General features: G+C 41.8%; 1 protein-coding gene across 4 annotated transcripts in view; it reads left to right on the top strand.

Annotated features, from left to right (window-relative positions):
• adgrd2 (adhesion G protein-coupled receptor D2) overlaps nucleotides 1-27,048 on the top strand; it is a 58,930-nt gene that overhangs the window by 10,706 nt on the left and 21,176 nt on the right. For 2 of the 4 annotated variants that reach the window (XM_087848642.1, XM_087848641.1), the window contains exons 9-19: nucleotides 7,006-7,140; nucleotides 7,258-7,366; nucleotides 11,799-11,904; nucleotides 11,989-12,044; nucleotides 12,174-12,300; nucleotides 12,431-12,534; nucleotides 12,764-12,866; nucleotides 15,337-15,490; nucleotides 20,352-20,485; nucleotides 22,285-22,400; nucleotides 24,528-24,648. In XM_087848642.1, the coding sequence (XP_087704768.1) occupies nucleotides 7,006-7,140; nucleotides 7,258-7,366; nucleotides 11,799-11,904; nucleotides 11,989-12,044; nucleotides 12,174-12,300; nucleotides 12,431-12,534; nucleotides 12,764-12,866; nucleotides 15,337-15,490; nucleotides 20,352-20,485; nucleotides 22,285-22,400; nucleotides 24,528-24,648 (1,265 nt within the window). Of the gene's footprint in view, nucleotides 1-7,005; nucleotides 7,367-11,798; nucleotides 11,905-11,988; nucleotides 12,045-12,173; nucleotides 12,301-12,430; nucleotides 12,535-12,763; nucleotides 12,867-15,336; nucleotides 15,491-20,351; nucleotides 20,486-22,284; nucleotides 22,401-24,527; nucleotides 24,649-27,048 lie in introns of all 4 variants that reach the window. The other 2 variants (XM_087848640.1, XM_087848639.1) reach the window with 1 other exon arrangement.

Raw genomic sequence — 27,048 nt, 5'->3', positions numbered from 1 at the left:
ATGAGATCTATTCACCAGTGATGACAGAAACACAATAATAGAACATAAAAAGGAGTTTTGTACTGATAATCAAATACACGTTTAACAAAATGATATACTATGACTAACTGCAGGATGTATCTTAGCTTTAATTTTAACATCGTAGACCTTTTTTCCAGCGTGTATTCATGAACATGGATCATAAGACACTGTTTAACAAAACTATTGAATTAGCTGTTTAGGAACTGCAGCCAGTTCAGTTGACAAGTATCGTTTGAACTATAAGGATGGTTTTTAATGAAACCCACTGTTTTTATTCAGACACTTATGGATTCAACTGTATCCAACTGATCTGTTAGACACTTCCTTATTGCACTGCTCAAATGGTAAAATCTGCCATTGTCCTGTGGATTTTGATGTCCTCAGTGCAAATATGACAATTAAAGCTGATTGGCTACAGCTTTAACAACTTCTCCACAAACAAACAATGCACACCTGTGTACCTGTGTTTATCTCGTCTGCTGATGGTCACTTTGTATAGTAATTTTTCATCTTTCTTCACTATGTGACACTAACTTCCTCTCAGTGACTAAGTTGTCTCATTGTGTCCTCATTTATTTTATAGATCAAGGCCTGAGTAACCCAACCTTAAGTGTTTATTAAGGTGTTTGTCACACAGATATAAAACAAGCTCAGAGATTAAGCGGGTGTTATAGACAGGGTGATTAGTTTATGTAAAAATGTAGTTTGTTGTTGTTCTGGTTTACGGGCTGAAAATGGTTTTTATTTGTGTATGTTCAATGTGTTAGACTTGTACATAGTTAACCATATATGATCAAATAATGTTGAATCCTGGATTTGGATTTGTAAGCAATGAAATTTGAAATAAGGGGGTAGAAACAAGAAAAGTGTAAACTTCATCCTACTCCTTTTCGAGCACACGCATTCTGTAGACAAAGATATATACATGAAAACTTGATGATTTTTAAGTTTTGTTTTTTGGGTTTTTATCTATCTATCTATCCATCCATCTATCCATCCATCTATCCATCTATCCATCTATCCATCCATCCATCCATCGAAACAGAGCAGGGTTATTCCACCTGAAATCACAAACCACTTGAACTAATTTAGAGCCCAGCCTGCCCGGTCAAGTCAACATTGGTGTCTAGGTGGGATGTTTTAACACTGAGAAGTTTCAGTTGCATTTCCATCACCCAGAATATTATGACGTGTAGATATGTTGGGTGTATCACTTGGCTGCGTGTCTGTCTATGGATGTATCTGTATTCATATAGATATTTAATTTATATTCTGTCTTTCTCCATTAAAATAACATCAAATCATTATTGGCCTGTAAAGCAACACCATCAAAACAAAGTCTTACAGTAAGTCCAAAGACAAGGATGAGACTGGATTAAGTCCCATACAGAAAAGCCTCCAACAATCAGATGACCCCCCCATGAACAAGCACTGGCTAACAATGGAAAAGAAGAATATGAAGAATCACTGCAGAGTGACATCATTTTAACTCTCTCAGCCTGTTACAGCCTGTCTGTTGCTGTCATCTACTATCATCAGATCACAACAATCTCCTCAAGACGCTTTATATTGTAAGGTCGCTTTACATTAACGACCCTACGAAAATACAGAGAAAACCCCAACAATCAGGTGAAAAACAGGAAGAAAGAACTGGGGGGCAGCCATCTGCCACGATTGGTTTGGGATGAGGGGAAAGAGCAGGACAGAACACAGACTGTTAAAGAGAGCCAGGGATTAATTATAACAAACAATTGAATGCAAAGTGGTGGATAAACACAGAGAGGTAGTGAAAAGAGGTGAGTGAAGGAGAAACACTCGGTGCATCATGGGAAGCCGACAGCAGCCTAGGCTTATTGCACCATCACCGAGGAAGTATTCAAGGTCACCTGATCCAGGCATAACTATAAGCTTTTTTTTTTTTTAAAAAAAGGAAAATTTAAAACCTAATCTTAAACGTAGAAAGATGGTCTGTTTCCTGAATCCAGATTGGGAATTGGTTCTACAAGACAGGGGTCCTGACAGCTGATGGCATGACAGCTGTTTCCTGTTCTCCTTTTAAAAACCCAGGAACCACAAATAGGAAGCAGCCTGAGGGGGAAGTGCTCTGTTGGGGCGATAAGGTACTATGAGGTGTTTAAGATGTGATGGGACATGAATATTCAAGACTTTGTATGTGAGGAGAAGAAATAAATTCGATTCTTCATTTGATTTAACCAACTGGGGAATAAACAGTGATGGAGACATGACAGACTGGGAAGAAAAAGGACAAAGCACAGATGAGACAGATGGAGGCATCACAGAGACGAGACAAAGACTGGACATGAAAATGGAACAGAGATGAAAGCAAACAAGAACCAAAACTAGAAACATAAGTAACAAAACTCAGATGCTCTCAGACTGAATACAATTCAGTTCAATGCCAAAGAATCAATAACAAACACTGCATGCGGTCTGGATCTTCATCATCATCATCATCATCAACTTTATTTATAAAGCACTTTAAAACAACCACAGCTGACACAAAGTGCTGTACATTGGAACTGTAAAATAAAATTACATAAGATATAAGTAAAAACCAAATAAAAGAAGAGTGAAATCACTAATTAACTACTTCAATTAAAAGAGAAACTAAGTCTCGCTGAGGTTAAAAGCCAAGGAATAAAAGTGGGTTTTAAGACGTGATTTAAAAGTGGACAGTGAAGGGGCCTCTCTGACGTGCATGGGCAAATTATTCCATAATTTTGGAGCCACAACAGAGAAGGCCCCGCCCCCTCTGAGCTTCCTCCTGGATCTCGGTACCTCCAGGAGCAGCTGGTCAGCTGACCTGAGAGACCGACAGGGTATGTGTTGATGAAGAAGCTCAGAGAGGTAAGGCGGGGCAAGACTGTGGAGGCATTTAAAAACAAACATAAGAATTTTAAAATTAACTCTAAAAGACACAGGCAGCCAGTGCAGAGAGGCCAGCACGGGGGTTATATGCTCTCTTTTTCGAGTTCCTGTTAGGAGTCGTGCAGCCGCATTTTGAACCAGCTGCAGACGTGAGAGCAACGACTGACTGACCCCCACATAAAGTGAGTTACAGTCGTCCAGGCGGGAAGAAATAAAAGCATGGATTACTGTTTCAAGATGCTGCCTCGAAAGAAAAGATTTTACTCTTGCCAGTCGCCTTAAATGATAAAAACCGTACTTCACCACTGCTCTGATTTGGTTGTCCAATTTAAAATCACTGTCCAACTTAAAACCAAGGTCTATAACAACAGGTTTAAAATAGACTTCCAGGGATCCTAAAACAACAGAGGAGGACTCACAGGGACCACTGGGTCACCAACACTTCTGTTTTCTTTTCATTAAAATTTAAAAAGTTTAGAGCCAACCAAACTTTAATTTCATCTAGACATGTCAAGAGAGGTTTTATGGAGATGCCATCCTTGTGTTTTAGTGGCAAATCTTGGGATAAAATAAGATAGTATTTTTTAATATATATACTGACTGGATGAACACATGAATGCAGCATTGGTCGTAGCAATTAAAAAACACGGTGGACAAACAATAAGCATGTAAACAACGCTCACTCTTAGCCTTGAAAAATAAAACATGGAGAAAATAAAAAATAAAATATGAGAGTAAAGTCCAAACTTCATTGAGCCAAATGTAAACATGGTCACTAACAAATTCTCTGAACTTTATTAGCCACACCATAAAGCAGCTGACCCCCAACCCAACAATCACATGACCCCCCCAGTTTTTCCCTGTGTGTATTATTGCAGGGTCTACCTCACAATATAAAGCACCTCAAGGCGACTGTTGTGAGTTTGTGTTGTATAATTAATTGAATTGAATTATAGAGAGTCTGAGACAAAACAACAAGACAACAAAACCTCACAACACAAGGTCGTGTTCAATTTCCTGTTATCACTTCAGAGTTCTGGTGGAAAAATTATTAAGAAAATGGCAACTGTGTAGCTTCTGGGTGACATCTTTACTTTGAACTTATCACTAATAATAACATTAATAATAACATAATATTTAATCTGAAAGTCACTGATACTAAAAGTAAAAGGCCGCAAATGCGATCTCCCACTCAGATATGTAATAATTACAATCTGATATTCTGCTCTCATTTCTTTGTCTGGTTTGTTTTCTCTGCTTTCAGGACTTTTTTAAATATCTGATGATGTTCGAGTTATGTAAAAATACAAAATTGTAAAACTTATAAAACTTGAAGCACCTCTGCAACAAGAAACTGTCTATTTATTTATTTATTTATTAGATTAAAGTCGTGGTTTGGTGCAGTATAGAAATAATGTTGCTACGAAAAGATGTTCTACGTTAGCTGAGGTGGCAAAGGTACAGACATTTTTGTATTTATGTAGAAGTACAGATACTTGAGTTAAAAAATACTCCAGTAAAAGTTGCAGTACTGATTCTACTGCTTTACTCAAGTACAAGTGAAAAGTCTCTGAAATGTACTCAAAGTAAGAAAGCAAAACGTAGCTCCTTGAAGGACATCCATTATTATTCACAGGGAGAATGACTAATATTTTATTATAAGATTATAATATATGTTATATTAACTGCACACAAACAGTTTGTGTGTTTGCTGATGTTTGTTGGGGAAACTGTGTACAAATGTTACGTTGTGTAGAAACATTACTCATGTTTATTCCTCTAGAAGCTCGACTACAACATACGGACACATGCACTCGGTCCGGCCCAGTTTTACCTGCTAAGTATAAACGCTATAAATGATACTGCTGAGCCTGAAGTAACGGGCCTGTTTTGGAAATGTAAGGAGTAGAAAGTACAGATGTGTGTTAAAAATGTTGGGAGTAAAAGTAAAAAAATAATATTCATGTAAAGTACAGATAACTGAAAACTCTGCTGACATGCAGCAACAAAGTATTTGTACTTCATTACTTCATTACTTCCCATCTCTGTATCTTCGCTTTCTGCTAAGATGTTTTCAGTCCTCTTTGTAATTCACATTATTGTCATTGTTTTGAGACTTTGGTTTAAACCTGCTACTGAAAAAGTGTAAACATGTGATACTAAATGATAGGGGTGCAACGATACTCGTATCGATATTGAACCGTTCGATACAGTGCTTTCGGTTCGGTACGCATATGTATCGAACAATACAACATTTTTAATTTATTTTATCAACTTTCCTTCTGACGATGCTGTCTGTGTTGAGCGCTCAGTGGATCTGCGTTCGACAGTGCAGCCTAGGCGGAGTAGTCGAACACAGATTCACTGAGCGCAGCGCAAGCTAGCTAGACAGAAGTTAAGCTCGTTGCAACATGGCAAATTGAACCTCCCCCACCCTCATTCAGATCTGGCGTCTGGAACTATTTTGGTCTTCATGTGACATATGACCCTGAAGGTAAGCGAGTCATGGACTAAAGTAAAACAGTATGTCAGATATGCCAAGCAATGCTCAATTACATGAGTGGGAACTAGTGTGTTAGCGCAGTTAGCTCGTTAATGTGTTGACGCTGTCCAGCCCCACACACGGGGCAATCCGCGGTAGCTCGTTAACGGAGATTTGCCGTGTTGTGGCGTTAACCTCATTTCAGATTAAGGCTGACAGCACTAGTGGGAACACAACGAATATGACTGCACATTTACCCGATAGCATCCTAGTGCAAAGACAAGTGGAAGCAGACAAAAACAACAAGCACGCATACAAACTTTACCCGAGTCATTTAGACAGCCGTTAGCACATGATTCTCCTTATGGGGACCTGATATGTTTAATATGCTGCTGAGAATATAGCCCAGAAGAAGCGTATAGTATAGCTTTTATTTTGGAAAGAGACATTTCTCTGTAATAAACTCTCTTTTCCAAAGATGAGTGATTCCTCAATCAGATACAGGGCTTGCAAAATCGCTAGCGATTTTTCCAGTCGGGCTGCCCTGCTCTGCTCGTCGGCCTATCGTAGGAAGGAAAAATATATGTCAATGCTTTTGCATTCTTTCGGAAATGTAGCTGGGTAATTATGTCATTGGCATCGGTGAGCCACTGTCAATATGTGACATACTGAAATCGCGTTTGAATTTGCGCTTGTTTTTTGCTTTCACTTTGCAATCGTGCGAACTGTGTATAGAGAGCGACAGTACTGATTGGTGAGTGATGATAATTTGCGCACCAATTCCTCTGACATCGTCTTATCAATCGTTAGCTTACTATGCAAACATGACAAGTGAAATCTCCTGCAGCTTAAACATGTGAGAGGTTGATCGCGCAGAGAATCGCTGAGCGTTATGTTAGTGTGTGTGTAAAAGCAGCAGGATATATATTTTAGTTCTGCTGAGCCAAATAAGACAGGTCAGGGTGAAGAAGTGACAAAACGGAAAGGTTATGACAAATCAGACTATAAGGCAAAAAGAAAGTGCAGCTTTATGGTTTCATGGACAAAAGAATTTCTGTGGCTGCAATATGACGAGCTAAATAACCAGGGCTGCACATAAGTGGTCCGCAGGTGCGCATTCACTGTCAAAATAAAAAACGCGCACAAGATAAGAAGTTGCAACACGTGTTTGCATACATAAGATTTTCTGGAGGAGGACAGACATTTGTTTAGAACTCATAAAGATGTCGAAGAAGCTCCTTTAAGCAATTACTTTGGTGTTCGTCCACCTCCAAAGAAATGTCAGAAGGAGTCCGAACCACAAAAGAAGCGCGTATTCTCAGAAAAGTGGTTGCAGGAGGTGAGCTGGCTTCAAACAAATGATGAACGCACAGAGAGGTGGTGCAGAATGTGCCGTGAAAATTTAATAAATGACAAATTAATAAAAAGGCATGAACATTTTTTTTGTATCGAAAAAATATCGAACCGTGACACTAAAGTATCGAACCGAACCGAACCGTGAATTTTGTGTATTGTTGCACCCCTACTAAATGAATATAACACGAGTTGTAATATGTAATATAAGCATTAAAATGATGAATAATGTATCCAAACCTTTTTAATCCTGTTCGTAGAATTGGTGGTGCAGCAGCAGAAGCTGCAGGAAGTATCCAGAGGATCAAGTTTCTGTGGACCTGAAACAGAGAAGCCAACCATCCTAGACTGTATCTCAGTCCCACATCAGAAGATGCAGGATCTCCATAACAATGGTCGGAGATTGCTACAAAAACCATCTTCCCTGTCTTGCTCTTCAAGCAAGCAAAAACAAAACATGTTCTTTTTCTTGGTTCAACCTGACAAACCATCGTATTTTATCACATGTGCAGGTTTCCATAAGCTCACGCTGGTCAACATGTGGTACGGCTCTCTGCGGCCTTTTTTCAATCCTGAGGAGAACATCACCATGGAGCCCACCGTCACCGATGGCAGCCAAAGGTAAACGTTGAACCCACTGTCATGTGTTATCCATGAAGTTGTGACTGTGATGTAAAAAAGATGGGACTTTGTGCTGGCTCAAATTTGTGTAAAAATGTGAATTCAGTCATTTTTAAACAAACAGATGGCTCAACATCAAGTTTTATTGAATGGTTCCCTCAAAACACGGACTCAGCATTAACAGTACTGAGGCAACCCCAGAATCCTGGCTTTACAAAGAAAAAGGCGTAGTTGAAACTGTCCAGTAGGCTCACTCTCATAAGCAATTCACTCATAGTTTGACGCTTATTACTCACGTGTGTTAAGTATAATAATAACTTCATGGAGAAAATCTGTGTGATACTTTAAATTCCAAAAGGTTTAGGGAGTACATTCATTTTTTGTCGTGGGCTGGTTCTGTGACCCAGTGTTTGAGTTCTTATATATTTTGGTTTTCATCTGTGCCCTAGTTTAGTTCATCTAGTTAATTTCGAGGTTGCAGTTTAGTCCTTTGTTGCTTAGTTGTTTATGTCATCTCCTCCTGTATTCAGTCTCCCTGGTTCATGCGTCATATCTGTGTGGTTATGTTCAGTTCAGGTCACGTCTAATGTTTCCCCCATGTTTCCTGTTTTACTTTGAAAGTCTGTGTCTAATGTCAGTGTTTGTAGTTTCACTTTCCCTGTCCTGTCATTAGGTTCATGTGTATCAGCTGTTCCCCCTCATGTGTTTCCACTTCCCCTGATCATCCCTTATGTGTATTTAGTCTCTGTGTTTCATTCAGTCTGTGTCACGTCGTCTGTGTTCCCACCCTCCGTGTTTTCACAGCCAGTCTTTGCAGTCATCGTCATCGTTATAGTTCTCTGAGTCTCCATAATTTATCACAATATCAGTTTCCCAGTTTAGTTATAGTTTAGTTTAGTCACAGTATTTCTGCTTTGTTTGAACTCTGTCATCAGCCATAATAAAGGCTCGCTTTCAGTTTAAGTTCACTCAGTCAAAAGTTTAGACATATTTTCTCATTTATTGTTTTTTCTTTATTTGTATTACTTTCTACATTGTAGATACATACCAAAGACATCGACTATATGAAGCAAGATATATGGAATTATGTAGTAAAGAAACAATTGATGAATAACACTAAATATGTCTTATATTTTAGATTTCTGAAAGTAGCTGCCCTTTGCTTTGTTGACAGCGGTACAAACCCTCGGCCTTCTCTCAATGAGCTTCATGACCAGTGTTGGTCAAGTTACTTGAAAAAAGTAATCAGTAACTAATTACTGATTACTTCCCCCAAAAAGTAATCCAGTTACTTTACTGATTACTTATTTTCAAAAGTAATTAATTACTTAGTTACTTTTTAAAAACACGATTTACAACCTGAATAGGTGATAAAGTGATAGATCTTTCAGCCCAATTCTACTTTTTCTGCATCATCATACAAAATGTGATCAAATGGAAAAGTCTCTTTTTAAAACTTGTTTTATTAGTTTTAATCTTTTAACTTTATGCATCAAGCAAACATTTAATTATCTGCAACATTCTCTGACTGGAAGAAATTAGTTTAACATTTAAACCTATTTTCTGCACATTCCAGCACATAAAATAAAATATTTTGTGTGTTTACACTCAGTCTTTCAAATAGATGCAAGTAAAACACAGCAGAAAATAAATAAAGTCAAAGACTAGCAGTCCTGTTGCTCTATTTTCACCTGTAAAGCAGGAGTGGGGTAGGCGGAGGGTTACCCTGGTGCAGGTGTGCAGCGGTCAGTGGAAGAATCCGCGAGTTTCTCTGTGAGTTTCCCATTACGTCGTAGCTACTCGGTGCTTGTTTGGAAGTTTAGGGGTTTTTTCACTGTAAAAAGAAGTTTTCTTCCCACGCACAACGGACACTAATGTTTTTGTCACTTTTTATGGAATCAAACTCAAAGTAAGGTCAGTACTTCCACGCTTTAAACGCTGCACGCTCATACTCTCTCTGCACTCGATATATGATCCATTGTTGATCTGCACACAGCTGTTGTCACGAACGTCGCACTCGCTTACGTCACTGTCATGAGACATTCTCGCAAAAAAATCACGGTTTTAGTAACGCAATAACGCAGCGTTCCTACGGGAAAGTAACGGTAATCTAATTACTGTTTATGCAATAGTAATCCCTTACTTTACTTGTTACTTAAAAAAAGTAATCGGATTACAGTAACGCGTTACAAGTAACATGTTACTGCCCATCTCTGTTCATGACGTAGTCACCTGAACTCGGTTTCACTTCACAGGTGAGCCTTGTGAGGGTTTAGTTGTTGCCTTCTTAATGGAGCTGGGACCATCAGTTGTGTTGTATAGAAGTCAGGTTGGTGCACAGCTGACAGCTCTATTTGACAACTGTTAGAATTCATATTATGGCAAGAACCAATCAGCTACATAAAAAAAGGGCAGTCCATCATCACTTTAAGAACTGAAGGTCAGTCAGTCGAAAAATTGCTAAAACTTTGAATATGTCCCCAAGTGCAGTCGCAAAAACCATCAAGCACTTTGACAAAACTGGCTCACATGAGGACCGCTGCAGGAAAGGAAGACCCAGAGTCCCTCTGCTGCTGAGGATACATTCTTCCGAGTCACCAGCCTCAGAAAACGCAAGTTAACGGCACCTCAGATTAATGTCACACAGAGCTCCAGTAGCAGACACATCTCTACATCAGCTGTTCAGAGCAGACTGTGTGAATCAGGCCTTTATGGTCAAATGGCTGCTGAGAAACCACGACTAGGGAAAAGCAAAAAGGAGAAGAGATTTGTTTGGGCCAAGAAACACAAGAAATGGACATTAGACCAGAGGAAATCTGTGCTTTGGTCTGATGAGTCCAAATTTGAGCTCTTTGGTTCCACCTGCTATGACTTTGTGTGACACAGAAACAGTAAATGGATGGTCTCTACAAGCATGGTTCCCATCATGAAGCATGGAGGAGGATTGTTGTTATGATGGTGCATTGCTGGTGACACTGTTGACACACTGTGCCTTCAACATTGAAGACTCACTGAACCATCATAGCTACCACAGCATCCTGACCAAGAAGAAGAGTGATGGAGTGCTGCGCCACATAGCCTGGCCTCCACAGTCACCTGACCTAATTCCAGTGGAGATGGTTTGGGATGAGATGGACCGCAGAGTGAAGACAAAAGGGCCGACAGGTGCTCAGCATCTCTGAACTCCTTCAAGACTGTTGGAAACCATTTCAGGTGATGACCTCATGAAGCTCATGGAGAGAATGCCAAGAGTGTGCAAAGCAGTAGGCAAAGCAACAGGGCGGCTATTTAGAAGAATCTAAAATATAAAACACGTTTTTTCATGTTATTTCACACTTTTTGTTTAACACATACATGTGTGTTCATTCATAGTTTTGATGCCTTGAGTTAGAATCTAAAATGTAAACAGTCATGATAGTCAAAAACAGAAAAAACTCTCTTTATAGTTAACAAGACCAGAAAAGGCTCCAAAAAAGAGTCCTTATCTGCTTAAATGCAAAATAGCAGAAAATCTATATGAAATAATCTGTATAATAATATATAATACACTTTTATTTTAAAAATGCGCTGCATTCAGAAGCATTTCAACAGTAACATTCCCAGAGTAACTGACAGAACATGGCGGCATTTCTAAATGGTAAATGGCCTGTATTTGTAGAGCGCTTTACTAGTCTCTAAGGGCCCCAAAGCGCTTTACACATTCAGTCATCCACCCATTCACACACTGGTGATGGTGTAACGTGCGGTGGAGATGAAGCCAGCCACGGAGGTGTGCAGGTGGATAGCGAATGAGCGACAGCTGCTGACTTTCCAAAAAGTACTCATTTATTTACAATATCAAAGATAAAAGTGCTACCTCTACCACACATTACTAAAGAGCACACTAGTCCGCGTACACACGGGAGCATCCATTACAGGAGGAGTGCGAAGAAGAACAAAAAGGGGGTGACACACCAGTCATGAGACAGGAGGCGCCACCATGTGGTGATACACTGCATTACAATAGCAACTGTTACAGTGGCAGCTACATTGTAGCCACAGCCACCCTGGGGCGCACTGACAGAGGCGAGGCTGCCGGACACTGGCGCCACCGGGCCCTCTGACCACCACCAGTAGGCAACGGGTGAAGTGTCTTGCCCAAGGACACAACGATCGAGACTGTCGGACCGGCAACCTTCCGATTACAAGGCGAACTTCCAACTCTTGAGCCACGATCACCCAACATTTCTACACACTGTACTGTTGAAATTTCATCCTCAGGTTATTTAATTCAGTTTTTTTGTACAGCACCAAATCACAACAACAGTAGATTTATCTTGTAAGGTAAAGACCTTACAAACGCACAAAGATTCATCAGTATTTGTTTCAGATAAAAGGTTTTGGTGCCTGTTCTTTATACTTGGTTCTACCTTGTGTGCTTTCACCAAACCAGGTATTTAGGCACCATCTTGGGCTCTTCAGTCATTTCTACCACAGTACTGGGAGACGACCAACCAGTTAGCATGGCAGTTCGCTTCCAGCTCCAACATAGAGTGCAGGTGAACAAAATCTTTCTATTTTCTCCTAACTGTACATATGTCCATTTTTTATAACTATATTCATATTTCTCATATGTTCTACAGAATCCAGATGGTACTGTGTATGATCCCGTGTGTGCCTTCTGGGATTTTAATCTAACGTAAGTAAAGAATTACAGTTTTTTTAAGGATTTGTATTTTGAATTTCTTTAAATTCCCCATAAAATCAGAATAAATGTAATTTTTTCATCAAAAATGGGGATGTACATATGTAAATTGTGTCTTATTAGCCCAGACGCAGGTGGGTGGTGGAATACCAAGGGCTGTGAAATAGTGTCCAAGCAGTATGGATATACTGTGTGCTACTGCAACCACACCACCAACTTTGCATTACTGCTGCAGGTGTATGAAGCCCAGGTAATATTCCTCTACTCAGCTATCACGGCTATTTGTGCTTTCATCTTCACTATGAGCTATTAATACAACGTGTGTGTGTGTGTGTGTGTGTGTGTGTGTGTGTGTCTGTAAATGTGTGTTACTGTGTCAGAGGAGCCCAGAGAATGAAAAAGCTCTGCAGGTGCTGACGTTCATTGGCTGTGGAGTGTCTCTGTGTGGCCTCCTCTTCACCTTCATCCTCTTCATCTCCGTGGGGTGAGTCACAAACATCACAGAGTGCACTCTGTAAAGCATCAAGGGTGAAAAGCATTTCATATAACCCTGCTAGATTCCCATCAATAAATGGAGCGGCAAAAAGCAGAACATTGTGCTCTGTAGATGTGTGAACAGCATCGCAGTGAAACTTTTTTAATCCTGAGAACTGCTGTAAGAGCTTTGCTCACATATTTTTGCTGTGTGTCCTTGCGTGTGTGTCTTTGTACAGTGTCCCTAAATCAGACCGCACAACTGTCCATAAGAACCTTATAGTTGCTCTGGGAGTGGCTGAGCTGCTGTTGATGTGCAGCAGTTGGGCTGCTGAAAATGAGGTGAGTCTGCATATAATTGAACACATCAAGTGTTTTAAATAAAATACATGAAATTAAATCGAGCAATTTCTAAATCCTGAGAATTTTGTAACTTTATGTTCTTAATATTTACTGGCAAACCCAGCTGGGGTTTAATGTAGAGCAAATTAATATCCCCCATTTATCCTGTTTGGACACCCAAGTGGAAAATATCTGAATTTTTATAGGTCATTTAGAGCGATATCAGCATCAGTGTTGATCCTAATCCTACGCTATCAGAATGGGGATTTTGTAAAAAGCTTTTTGCTCTTAATAAATTGATAATTTATTATTAGTTGTTTATTGATAATAGCTTTATCTGAAACATTTAAGTGTGAAGAATATGCAAATAACTAAGATTTGTTTCACTACATTTCATATTTAAATGAATAAAATGATGTTTCTCATGTGGTTATGTTTCAGTTTGTGAGCTTATTTGTATTCCTTTTATGTCAGAGTCTAAAAGACTCAAACGCAGATTCAGAATGAAGTTTGGTGAACTTATTTACAGTGGCTGGAAACAGTGGGCTTGAGCTGAGACGTGGATGCACATGTTCCAAACAAACAAACAGTGACAGGGTTAATTAGAAAGTCGATCTCAAATGTTCCGATGTAATTAGGAGAGAGTTTGCGGGATTCAGTCTGTACCTAACACACTTGCTGGAAAGCCAAACCTTTTGACCAGGTGAGTAACGGGGTTCAAGTGTCCTACCGCGATCCGCACATTGTTTGTTCTGCTCTTTTGTCCAGAGCAGGGCTGTTTGTGTCGCCTTCCTGAGTTGCCAGCACCTGCCGAGATGGTGTTAAACAGGTGGTACCAAACACTCACCTTCCACAGAGGGCAACAAGAATCACTGATAGCCGATCAATAGCGGGAGCCCAGTCGCTGAGGATGTCAGGGAGTTATGCGCATACTCGACCCAGCCCAACCTGGAGTTCCACCTGGGAACTCCAGGTTGGGCACAGTGTATTGAAGAGAGGCCTGCAGCTCCTGATTTGTCCTCTGCACCTGACCATTGGTCTCTGGGTGAAATCTGGGCTCCCAGTATGGAGCAGAACTCTTTCCTCACCTGCGAGGCAAACTGAGAGCCACAGTCTGACACGATGCAGCTGGAGCCCATCATCAGTCATTAGCTGGGCCATCTCCAGTGCGGATGACACTTTGAGTGATAAAATGGGCTTGTTTAGAAAAGTGGTCAACAGTAGTGAGGATAATTATGTTACCTGCTGAAGGAGGAAGGCCGGTGATGAAGTCCAGGGACATGTGGGTCCAATGCTGCTGCCCAGGCAGGCTTGGTCCTCTGGCGCCCAGTAGGAAGAGGTCAGAGGAATCCTGCGGGCATGGAACTGGAAGCCTTACTTTGGACACACACCTGACAAGCCGACACATACAGGGAAGGCCACCAAAACAAACATTGCAGGAAAATTATCATGCAGTCCAAGTCTGGATAGCACGTGAACCTGGCCGCATGCCACCAATGGATGACCTGGGATCAAACTGAGGATGGGTCGTTACCTGGATCAGGGAACCTGGGATTCGCTCTCCCACATCAGAAACCCAGCGATACAGGCGGCGATGATATAGTGGTGATACTGCGGAGGCATCCAAGCGCAAGAACTGACGGAAAAGGGGTCTGACGTTCCAAGAGTCGGGTCTGTGAGTAAAAACACAGTTAAACCACGCCAAGAAAAGGGCCTACGTGGGAATTCAGATGTTTGGCCACTTTGAGATAAACAAGGTTTTTTAGTCAGTCCAGATGATAAATGGCTGCTCGGCTCCCTCCAGTCAGTGTCATTCCTCCAAAGCCACTGCCAGCAACTTCCAGTTCTGTGGGGGAAAGGCGTCGAGAAAAGAAAGCCCATGGATGGATTTTTCCTTCTTTACTTTGAGAGAGGATATCTGAAGCATCCCCGATATCTGATCCGAAGCATCTGCCTCTGCAATGAATTGCTGAGTCGTGTTGGGCTGAATGAGTACTGCTGCTGCAGCAAACGATTCTTTGAGGGTTGTCAAGGCTTTCTCCACCACTTCATTCCACTGGTATACAGTCTTGGAAAGGTTAGTCAGGTTAGTTAGGCAGGGGAAGTTTTCCAAAGATACAAAGGGAAGTGCTGGAGCTGCTTCAAGAACATATGTGCGGGCCAGTTTATTACTACCTGGATCTATTTATAGTCTGATCAGTGACTCAGCAGAGAAAGTGCACTGCAGTAAATGATATAAGTGCATGTTATGACTTCATGCTGTGAGTAGTCTGTGAGCATAGCAGAAATATACAGCCAAGTGTCATTAGCATAATTTTTAAGTATAACCATTAACCAGTCATTAACGGCTATGTTTTATGAAAATCTCCAAAGACGACAAAATCGCTTTCATCCATGACTCAGGGAGGTAATTAACAATGCAGCTCAGCCCACAGCTCACCTTTGCTTTTGTATTCCTTAAATCCTGCAGACAGCATGCTTCCTTGTGACTGCACTACTTCATCTCTTATTCATGGCTTCTTTTTCCTGGATGCTGGTGGAGGGCCTGCTACTGTGGAGTAAAGTCGTGTCTGTCAATATCAGCGAGGACCGCAGGATGAAAGTCTACTATGTCATTGGCTGGGGTAAACTCTAATCTCACTGAAGTAGCTTGTCAAGTTTCAGTCTGGTTTATGACATTCAGAAAGAAACATTCATTCTAAAAACTTAATATACGATTAGAAACTCAGAGTGTCGCCATTGAGTGAGTGGTAACAAGTCCAACAAGGATTAATTCCATTTCATCATCTTTAAATAAAAGATTTTCAAATCAACTTTACAATGTCACAAAACTTTATAACAGTTAATTCTCAAATAAACTCCTGATAATGGCAGAAAGACTCTTCATCTTCCCAAATCTTCAAATATTTACTTGTTATGGGAAGTTTGGCTCTCTTCAGAGAGCCAGCTCTTGTTGCACGGCTCCCAAAGAAGAGCCGGCTCTTGTTGCACGGCTCCCAAAGAAGAGCCGGCTCTTGTGGCACGGCTCCCAAAGAAGAGCCGGCTCTTGTTGCACGGCTCCTAAAGAAGAGCCGGCTCTCGTTGCACGGCTCCCAAAGAAGAGCCGGCTCCCAAAGAAGAGCCGGCTCCCAAAGAAGAGCCGGCTCCCAAAGAAGAGCCGGCTCTTGTTGCACGGCTCCCAAAGAAGAGCCGGCTCTCGTTGCACGGCTCCCAAAGAAGAGCCGGCTCTCGTGGCACGGCTCCCAAAGAAGAGCCGGCTCTCGTTGCACGGCTCCCAAAGAAGAGCCGGCTCTCGTTGCACGGCTCCCAAAGAAGAGCCGGCCCTTGTTGCACGGCTCCCAAAGAAGAGCCGGCTGTTGTTGCACGGCTCCCAAAGAAGAGCCGTCTCTCGTTGCACTTGTTGCACGGCTCCCAAAGAAGAGCCGGCTGTTGTTGCACGGCTCCCAAAGAAGAGCCGGCTCTTGTGGCACGGCTCCCAAAGAAGAGCCGGCTGTTGTTGCACGGCTCCCAAAGAAGAGCCGGCTCTTGTGGCACGGCTCCCAAAGAAGAGCCCGCTCTTGTTGCACGGCTCCCAAAGAAGAGCCCGCTCTTGTGGCACGGCTCCCAAAGAAGAGCCCGCTCTTGTTGCACGGCTCCCAAAGAAGAGCCCGCTCTTGTGGCACGGCTCCCAAAGAAGAGCCCGCTCTTGTTGCACGGCTCCCAAAGAAGAGCCCGCTCTTGTTGCACGGCTCCCAAAGAAGAGCCCGCTCTTGTGGCACGGCTCCCAAAGAAGAGCCGGCTCTTGTTGCACGGCTCCCAAAGAAGAGCCGGCTCTTGTTTCTTGTGGCACGGCTCCCAAAGAAGAGCCGGCTCTTGTTTCTTGTGGCACGGCTCCCAAAGAAGAGCCGGCCCTTGTTGCACGGCTCCCAAAGAAGAGCCGGCTCTTGTTTCTTGTGGCACGGCTCCCAAAGAAGAGCCCGCTCTTGTTGCACGGCTCCCAAAGAAGAGCCGGTCCTTGTTGCACGGCTCCCAAAGAAGAGCCGGCCCTTGTTGCACGGCTCCCAAAGAAGAGCCGGCTCTTGTTGCACGGCTCCCAAAGAAGAGCCGGCCCTTGTTGCACGGCTCCCAAAGAAGAGCCCGCTCTTGTTTCTTGTGGCACGGCTCCCAAAGAAGAGCCGGCCCTTGTTGCACGGCTCCCAAAGAAGAGCCGGCTCTTGTTTCTTGTGGCACGGCTCCCAAAGAAGAGCCGGCCCTTGTTGCACGGCTCCCAAAGAAGAGCCGGCTCTTGTTTCTTGTGGCACGGCTCCCAAAGAAGAGCCGGCCCTTGTTGCACGGCTCCCAAAGAAGAGCCGGCTCTTGTTTCTTGTTGCACGGCTCCCAAAGAAGAGCCGGCCCTTGTTGCACGGCTCCTAAAGAAGAACCGGCCCTTGTTGCACGGCTCCCAAAGAAGAGCCGGCCCTTGTTGCACGGCTCCCAAAGAAGAGCCGGCCCTTGTTGCACGGCTCCCAAAGAAGAGCCGGCTCTTGTTGCACAGCTCCCAAAGAAGAGCCGGCCCTTTTTGCACGGCTCCCAAAGAAGAGCCGGCTCTTGTTGCACGGCTCCCAAAGAAGAGCCGGCTCTTGTGGCACGGCTCCCAAAGAAGAGCCGGCTCTTGTGGCACGGCTCCCAAAGAAGAGCCGGCTCTTGTGGCACGGCTCCCAAAGAAGAGCCGGCTCTTGTGGCACGGCTCCCAAAGAAGAGCCGGCTCTTGTGGCACGGCTCCCACAGAAGAGCCGGCTCTTTTGGCTCCCAAATGGCTCTTAATTTGTTATCATCTGTAGCCTCATATTTTAGCTTTATTTGGCAAATATGAATGCTTTGTGTGTTGATAAACCCTTTTGCATTTAGCGTTTTTATGAGAAGCCTTATAATTGCCTAATTTAGTGTATTTGTTCTGTTTCAAAAGCAGGATTCTTACAAATCCACAGAACAGAAGCAGAACAAACTCAGCAGTCTGTCCTCAGTGCAGGCTGACATTCAGAAAAGCCTCAGCTTGGATGGGCTGATGTGATTTCTCCTCTTAGTATCTGCTTCTTTAAACTGCAGCCAGATGCTGCTGTCAGTTATATGTATGTGTTTCTGCGATGCACTCGCACTCTCCTCCTCGCCGCTGTCCTCGTCTCACTCAAGGACTGAGGGGTAGTGACGCGATCCTGAAATATTTATACTTCCGTTACCAGCGTTTCATGTTTCAGGATCAATTCCTATATGAAAATGTAAATATCTATCTTGATTAAATTTGTTTTTAATCGTAAATATGACATCCTGACAAAAGTAAACTCGGCAATTAGCGGGATAGTCGAAAACACCCTGTTAATAGGAACTACAATCGCCTTCCGCCTCTCATTCATGTGCGTGCTACGCCTCCGCAAGAGTGAGAGCCAATGAGAAACCCGAGGCCACAAAACTCACAGTCTTGACTTGTTCACAGATCATAGCTGCGTTTACGTTCAGCATAGAAGTGATGCTGTGTGTGATGTATGTGGGAAGACAGTTGATACAAAGAGCCGATGCTTTTGTGCACGACACATCACTAATATTCACCAAAGTGGCCTTAATGATAGTAAAGCAAGGACACATTTTGAGTGTTCACTTTGTTGAGCAGGCTCAGTGTAGCATAAACAACATTTAGCAACATAAATACAACAAGAACGATCGTGTATTTTAAACAGACAGATAGTTTTGGTTTGGTTGGCTCTCCTTACAAACTTTTGGGCTATTTGTGCATTATTTAAATAATGTAGTTTAATAACTGCAAAGTCCGTCAGAGTCTTTCAGCAGTCTGAATAACGTTTTGACGAAATTTGTATTAACAACAAAAATAGGTTTTATTGTATTGCTCTCTTTTTCTTCTGCTTGTTTTCTTTTTTCTTTCTCAACAGGTGATCCAAGTGATTGATATGTCTTTTTTTTGTCTGCTTATTTAGTTGGTTTTTTGCCCTTTATCCCCGTCCCTCTTCTCCGCTGTTTTTTCCCCCTCTTCTTTTCTCCCTTTTCTTTTCCTCATTCAAGTCTGTCCCGTATCTAGCAAGTGAAAATAAAAAATTAATTAAATAAACAATAAAAGGTGAATCAAATAGACCATTACGGCAAGGCTGGGGTGGTCAATTTGGTAAAGTAAATCCGTTGGGCATCTTTCTTCGCCTTTAGACAATAATTCTGATGGCAAAAGAACCAAACGGGACAGGCAAAAAAGAAAAAACAACAAAAAACAACAACAACAAAAATAGGTACAGCTGCGAGCTTTAACAACAGTGTCAAATTATTCTGTGTATAAAGTGGTTGCTCAAAGGATACAGATAATCTAACCACAGAGAGAGTACACGTTTATTGTTTCTGTGTGTTCACAAATCCCTGACAAGGTCACTTTTAAAGCTACATTACGTAGTTCAGCTGCTACAAGACAATGATTGGGAAGAAGACTGAGTTAACTAGCTTTACTTTGAAAGTCTAGAGAAGATGCTGCTACACTAAAAGTGTAAAATGTAGACGTCACTGTAGCACATATTGGCCACTAAGTAGCTCTGCTTATGTTTCTTTGTCCAACTTTCATTCCTTTCAAACATGTGCTCATGTCTGCTGTCACTAGATACGATTACGACACAGAAGTCATCCAACAACCAAACTGTGTTTTGATCTGTAGCTTGGCTCAGCTGGTACTGGTGGCCAGTGAAACTGTGAAAGATGTGCAGAAGCAGAATGATGGCGAGCCCTGATGTTGTTACACATGCTTACAGTAGTTAATCAGTCAAATTGCAGATGAACTCGTTCTATATTCTAGACACGATTCCTACTAAATAGCAAACAAACCAAACAAAACAAGTTTCCTGCAGCTGACTTTCAAACTTCCCAGATCCATCTGTGAGCCTGTGTGTTTTGTCATATGATGAGAAGTGAAGCACAAACAGTTTTCAGGTGTTCCTCTCATCTCTCCATGCAGATGTGCAGAGTTACCCTTCAGAGGAGACATTCAGTGGGACAGGCTTCATAGCGCTCCTCTGTTAAACGTGTCGCCTCTGCCTTTGTTGACAGCAGCACAGCAAGGCTGGTATAGTTCAGCAGATAAACTAAAAACTACAAATAAAAACAGAACTTTAGGAACAAAACTTTCATATTATGGGATTACAAAAGTAAATAATTGAAAATTAGAGGAAATATCTTTGGATTTGGTCTTTGTTTGAAGAACTGGTGTGAGAGAGCGTTGGCGCATATTGAGGATGAGACGTGACATCTGTTGTGTCTTTTATAACTTCTTATAAAATGTCCTTGAAAAACGCACACATTATAATAAAAATGATGTATTTAAGAACCGAACACTAACATACTAATAATAGAATATACCACACCAAACTGAGACACAAATCAACAGCACAAAAAACTGTAAATGAAGTAAAAATATTTAACTATGATAATATAACTCATAGTATTATTTGATATGCAATTGTTCTGTTATTAAACTGTTTCCAGGTGTGCCTGTTCTGGTTGTTGGAGTAACCCTGGTGATATCCATGGACAAATACAAAGCAGACGATCATTGCTGGCTCAATGTGAAGACCGATACAATCTGGGCCTTTGTGGGACCTGTGATATTTGTCTTGACAGTATGTAATCGTATTTTTGCTCCCCGATTTTCATCTATTCAGTATCTTTATTGGCCAAGCAAACAAAATTTCATGTCGCACATTTTGTTCCAAATTTTATGAAAGTTTATAGATGATGTAATAAATCTTAGACATAATCTGACAGAATGCTGTTGCCATAATTAAGCCAACAGTAACCACATAAGTAACTCTTCTTATATTGTTACTAACAGTCGTTTTTAACAGTATGTGTGAAAAATGTGAGTTTGAAAAGAAAGTTTACAAAAAATAACATTTTTATTTGTAGCCACTTATATCCTGATGAAGAGACTTTACACTTTTTCTTATGTGTCTGTTTTTATGGTGTTTTTATGTTTGTTAAGAACATTTAAATGTGTTACATAGCAGTTCTCATTCTTTTCAATCACTTCATATTATAAGGTTAAAACACCGCAATATTAGAGGAGAATATCTTCTTGTCCTTAGCGGGCGACCAGCGGCGGTGGTCTGCTGCGTAACCAGTACGCTGCTGTAGGTGCCGCAGGTTCTCTTGCTTGACCAACGATTATCTTCCACGCTTTTCGATCTAAGGCGATGGTTCTTGCCTGCTTGAAGTCAAGTCGAAGGGCCTTCAAATCATCCTGGATTTGTTTCATCCATGTCTTCTTTGGTGCATTTCGATGCACCCTCCAATCGGTGGGGAGTAGGCCATGGGGGTAGCGGCTCGGGTCCATTCGACAAATGCGGGCAAACCAACGGAGTCGGCGGCGCTGGATTAGGTCGCCGATCGTCGGTTGGCTGCCGCAGCTGGTGAGGATGGTGTCATTCGAATGACGGTCGCGAAGGGAAACGCCGAGAACGCATCTAAGGCAACGCATTTGGAAAACTTTGAGCTTGCTCAGGTCGTGTTGGAGCATTGTCCACGTCTCTGCGCCGTAAAGTAGAATGGGCAGGATCAGGGTTCGGTAAAGGCGGATCTTTGTCGCCAATGAGATGTTGTTCTTCTTCCAGACGCACCAGCACAGGGAAGCGAATGCTGCCGCCGCCTGCCCAATTCTGGAGCGTATCTCCACTGATGATGCCACTTTCTTCTCCTCGACGAGGGACCCCAGATATTGAAATTGTTGGACTTGTTTGATCTGCACACCGTCGAGGTGGACGATCGTTGGTGAGCCGTCGGTGGTCAGGACCTCACCGAGAGGAGAATATGATCATCCAAAAGATCAAATGATTCCCTATGAGACAGTGGGAAGGAAGAACCCGCTTTTAACAGGAAGACTTCAGCAGATCCAGGCTCAGGGAGGGAAACACAGAGTCACCAAACCAAACACAAACTGGGGAGTAGACAAAAATGACATCACAATGCATCAACAAGGAGCTGCAAAGAACCTGCTACTCAAATGTGGGGGCAAAAAAATGCAAATTTTATATTTTTAAAAGATTATTAAAAATGCTTTATGACAAAGTGCATTTATTTGGTTTGCTTATTCATACGGTAAATTTTACTAATAGAAATATATAAACAAATACCTGGATGTCTTAATGAGAGCATCAGGTCATTCTGGATTTGTTGCAGAATCATAACAGTGAGTGTTTCCTTGTATATTCTGTTCCCTCCACCTGACAGAGGCCAGGAGCTGAACTGAAATAACGTACACTGCATTCACTGAATGCTGTTTGCTGTGATTTGATTTCCTGCAGCCTGAGCAGAAGGGGAACATCTCCCTCCTCCTCATGTGAGCTGGAGGCCAAGTGGTTCTGCAGTGGCACGTCTTGTGTTTGCTGGAGGCCGTGTTGATGCTGTTGTCCTCTGCCTGCAGGTCAATGCGGTTGTGCTGTGTCGGGTTGTCATGGTGACTGTTTCCAGCGCTCGTCGCCGTGCTAAGATGCTCAGTCCAAGCTCAGCATCAAAGATGCAGACCTATGACCTTACCTGGTGAGATACAATAAAGTTTGTAGCACTCTCTGTCACTCCCTCTCCTCCTGCTTTTTCTGTGCTCCTACGATTTTTTTTCTTCTGTTGTCTGGCCAAACTCGCTCTCGCTCTCTCTCTCTCTTCACACAGATACACACACGCTTACTATTTTCTTTTTGGTTGAGCAACCCATGATGAATAGAGACAGTGTGAGAGACGGGGAGTTTACTGTGGGAGTTGTAAGTGCTTATCAGCTTAACACCTGGGCCCTGCACAATTGTTTCTCTGTGTGTGTGCGTGCGTGCGTGTGTGTGCGGTTGCTACAACTTTGCTACAACTGTTATTTTTTAAAGCACTTTTCTCCAAATACTTTAGAATTTCTTCTCACATTAAAGGACCAGATTGTTCCTATTTAGCATTTCTGTTCCTGTCAAGTCATCTTAAAATTAGGATACCTGAAAAAATGAGTTCCCCACAGAGGAAGAGGACAGCCAAATGCTCTCTGTAGATGTCGTACAGCAGCGGTCCCCAACCCCCGGGCCTCGGACCGGTACCGGTCCGTGAGTCGTTTGGTACCGGGCCGCGAGAGTTGAGGCTCGGGTGTGAAATGTATAGTTTTCAGGGTTTTTATCGGTTTTCAGCGTTATTTTGTTACCGTTTTTATCGTTAACTCGGTTTTCCTGGGTCTTTTCACGTGTGTTATGAATAAATCTTCTTTTTGTTCAGTACCAGTACTAGTTTTATTTTGTTGTATTTATCCGCAACACCTTAAAGGCCGGTCCGTGAAAATATTGTCGGGCATAAACCGGTCCGTGGCGCAAAAAAGGTTGGAGACCGCTGATGTACAGTACGGTGTTTGTTCGTTTTATGTAACAGTCATTGTTGCCCTTAAAGTTGTGGCAGAAACAACAAAGTAACTATTAATTACACACATGTAAAAATGTATTAGCCTTCCAAATGCTGAGCAGCAAACAAATTCCACCCAGTTCTGTTTGCAGTTAAACTTAGTAGCTCTGCTACGATGTGTTTCTTTCTTTTCCTGTTAAAACGCAGATCTGTGGTGAGTTTTTGTTGTTTTTTTACATAAATATTATTTCAGACACAGTCGAGTTCTCATTTTCTGGACAAAATGAATCCAAACCATTTGATGTTTACCCCCTTAATATCCACTCGGTTTAAGGTGTGTCTTTTGTTTTAGGCCCAAATAAACGTTACTTTTTTAAACAGTGCAAATATATTTCCCATTACATCCTATAAATGTTAGTTTTCTGCTTCCAAATAAGCAGATATTCTTTAAAAAGTGGTTAAGATGTTAAAATCATTACAGGTTAATTATTATTTAATGCACATCTACATGTACCTGTAGATAGTTTATATGTAGAATGTGCATTCCTCAGTAATGTGCTTGTCAGAGGGTAATGCACAGGTCAAAATATTAAAATGAGAAAGTCTTGCTGTCTGAAGGAGAAACTGGGATCTCACATATTTTATAATTTCAGATTCAGGTAAACAAAGTGCTTCAGCCCAGCATCAAGCAGCTCTCTTGCTTTTTATCTCAGCCCAAAGCTGTTCCCCCTCTCGCTCTCGCTGTCTCTTCGTTCCCTCACAAACACACTGAAAGTCTGTGCCAGTGTTACGTCAATGGAGGAGATTAGAGGGAAAACGACTTTCAAAAATAAAAGGGAAGAGAGTGTTGGCTTTGTCCTTGCAGACACAGTGTAGTCTGAAAACTCAATCTCTCTACCCAGGTGCAGCAGTGTGACAACAATAGTGGTTTGAACAAAGGCAACCTCTTCTGCCTTGCCCCATGAAATGGTTATTGGCCGTATAAGCACCGGGATCATTGAAAGAAAGATTGCAAAGGAACAGGAGCACGACTGTGGTAGGCGGTAAAAGGTTTAGCTATGGAGAGATCTTTGATGAGAATTCAAGGAGGAAATATCTGAGAAGAAAATGTCATCAAAATAAGTTGAAAGCTCCGCTCTGCTCGTTCCTTCTGTCTGTCCTCAAGTTTTATAACAGGGTTAACAAAGAGAAAGAAAAGCACTCAGGAATCAACACAAGGTGAAGTTTTCTTTCATAGGTGTGAGACCTCGAGCTCGCACGCACCCGGTGTTCATGATGTTTCATGTTCATGTGTGCTTGCAGGGCTGTGACCCGTCCAGTTCTGATCCTGCTGCCCGTCCTGGGTCTGACCTGGCTGTGTGGCGTGCTCGTCCATCTGTCTGTGGTAGTTGCCTATATTTTCATTGCTCTCAACTCCTTCCAGGTAAGCAAAGCCCCAGCTTGTTGGATATTGCTGTAATATTAGTGGTTACTTGCAAAGGGAAACAGAACAGCAGCTGAATTGTATTCATTTAGACAATGTGTTGATGTGATATATAATCTTTCTTCTTGATTTACTCAGAGAGGAGGATTCAAATTAGGGATGCAACGATACCAATTTTTTCAAACCGATACGATACCGATACTTGGATCTGAGTACTTGCCGATACAGAGTACAAAAAACGATACTTCTACCACACACACACACAAATGCAATGAATTGGAAGACAGGTTTTATTATATTCCCTGCCAATAAAAAAAAAAAAATCTTAATAAAAATGACCACAAAAAAATTTTAAGTGAAAAATAAGCACTTCTGTTAAATTATTGCAGAGTCTCCACATTGTAATTTTACAAAATATCACTGAACTATTGGCACTGTCTCGAGCTTTCAGAATAATAAATAAACACTTCTGTTTGGAATAAAATAAATACAAATTAGGTTTGAGAATAAAATAAACTTTTAAATTATTGCAGAGTGTCCATATTGTAAACAAACAAACAAAATGATTATTATAAAATAAATAATAAATAAAATAATAATTGGCCCCCTAGTGGCCAATCTAAAAAACTACAACAGAAATGACAAGCCACCCTCTGATTAATGAAATAAGTTAGTATCGGTTCATGGTATCGGTTAACTTTTACAAGTATGAGTACACACACATTTTACAGTATCGGCCCGATACCCGATACCAGTATCGGTATCGGTGCATCCCTAATTCAAATGACATCATTCGTTTAGACTTTTGATGCCAAAAGCCACACGTCTGGCTTTATGACGTGCACATTTCATCTACAGGAGAGGCTCTTAAATGAGTAAATGGCATACAGAAACATATAATACACAAGCTCAGCGTGATGAAACATTAATAAAACACACCACAGAGGTGTTTGGACCAAACAGCACTGAGGACTCCCTGAAGCTAACTGCCCAATGAGATGCTCTCAGAGAACCGCATACTTCAAGTGATACAACAAAGAGACAATAACAAGTATTGGTTGTTTTGTGATAACAACATGGTTAGAAAGCAGAGGTGTAAATGTAGACTGTCTTGTGAAAAGTAACATTTGTGTTTTATTAATCATAATTAATGCAACATTACAGTTGCTTATGTGTTGGGGGTTATCTACCAACTGGAATGTCAGTGCTTTGAAACTCGGCTTTTCAAGGGAACACTTCTATACTGAGAGTAGCTCCAGGTGCATCAGTCAGTGAGTGGGTGTGATTAAACAAAATTTAACAAGTGCATAGAATAAAGAGCAATATGGATGTGTTCGTGAATTGTTGAATGTGTTGTGTAGTGTGGAAAGTCTTTGAACACCCAATAAATGTCTAAGAATCTCCCATTGGCTCATTCGGGCCTTTTCACTTGAATGGGTTGAATTAGGTATTCAAGCAATCAATTACTTGGTTACTTTTGTCAAAAAGGTTTACTGTTGAAATGACTAAATGTATTAAAAAAAGGTTTAAAGCATTTTTCAGCCTCTTCCGGTGGTTCAGTCTTCCTCCACCTTCTTGGTTAGCAGCTGCATAGTGAAGTGTATCCAGTGCTGTGATGTTGTGACGATACATGTTAGTGCAACCAGCACAACAGCGGAGAATATCACCTCTATTAAAATTCAGTACAGTAGTGGTGTATAAACACACAGAGCCTGAAAAGTGATGAGTGAAGAAGAAATCAAGCATCATGGGAAGCCTCTCAGACGTCTATTGCACCACAGCAGGGGATTCAAAAAAGACTCATTTTAATCCTAAAGACCAAATCCAACTCAACTCAATTCACTTGTATTCATGAAGTGCTGCATCACATCAACAATTGGTTCCATAGTAGAGGGGCCTGATAGCTGAAGCCTCTCATTGTGCTTTAGGAAACTGTAGGAAGCACATGTAAGCCTGCAGTGTTCTGCATGACGTGAAGGAGTTTTAGGGCGATTGTCAGGTTTGATAAATGAGAACACCACACGCAGACTCATAAGCAGGCGGGGCTCAAATGAGAATAACCTTCTGTTGAAGGCGGGGCTGAAATCCAGGTGATAACATGATAATGTTACTGCAGACACGTCTGAATAAATAAAGCTGGATATGAGCTGCATAGCAATGACAATGTATGCCATCTTTTTAACACTACTATGTGAAAACACATTACAATCACATTATTGATACAGTGATGTCCTTATACGTGCATTCTTCAGTCATTTAGACATTAGACGTATAACCTAACATACAGTTTGTAGCAATAAAAAGCAGTACGGCATTAACACTGACTGTATGCCAACCACAGCCAACAAGTACCTGCAACAGAGACGAGCAATCAGGCTGCCTTTCAGTTCAATTCATGAC

This window comes from Neolamprologus brichardi, chromosome 12, assembly GCF_056152115.1.
Source record: "Neolamprologus brichardi isolate AB-2024 chromosome 12, ASM5615211v1, whole genome shotgun sequence".
In the NCBI taxonomy this organism is placed as follows: domain Eukaryota; kingdom Metazoa; phylum Chordata; class Actinopteri; order Cichliformes; family Cichlidae; genus Neolamprologus; species Neolamprologus brichardi.
This window is presented reverse-complemented; position numbering and strand designations above follow the sequence as displayed.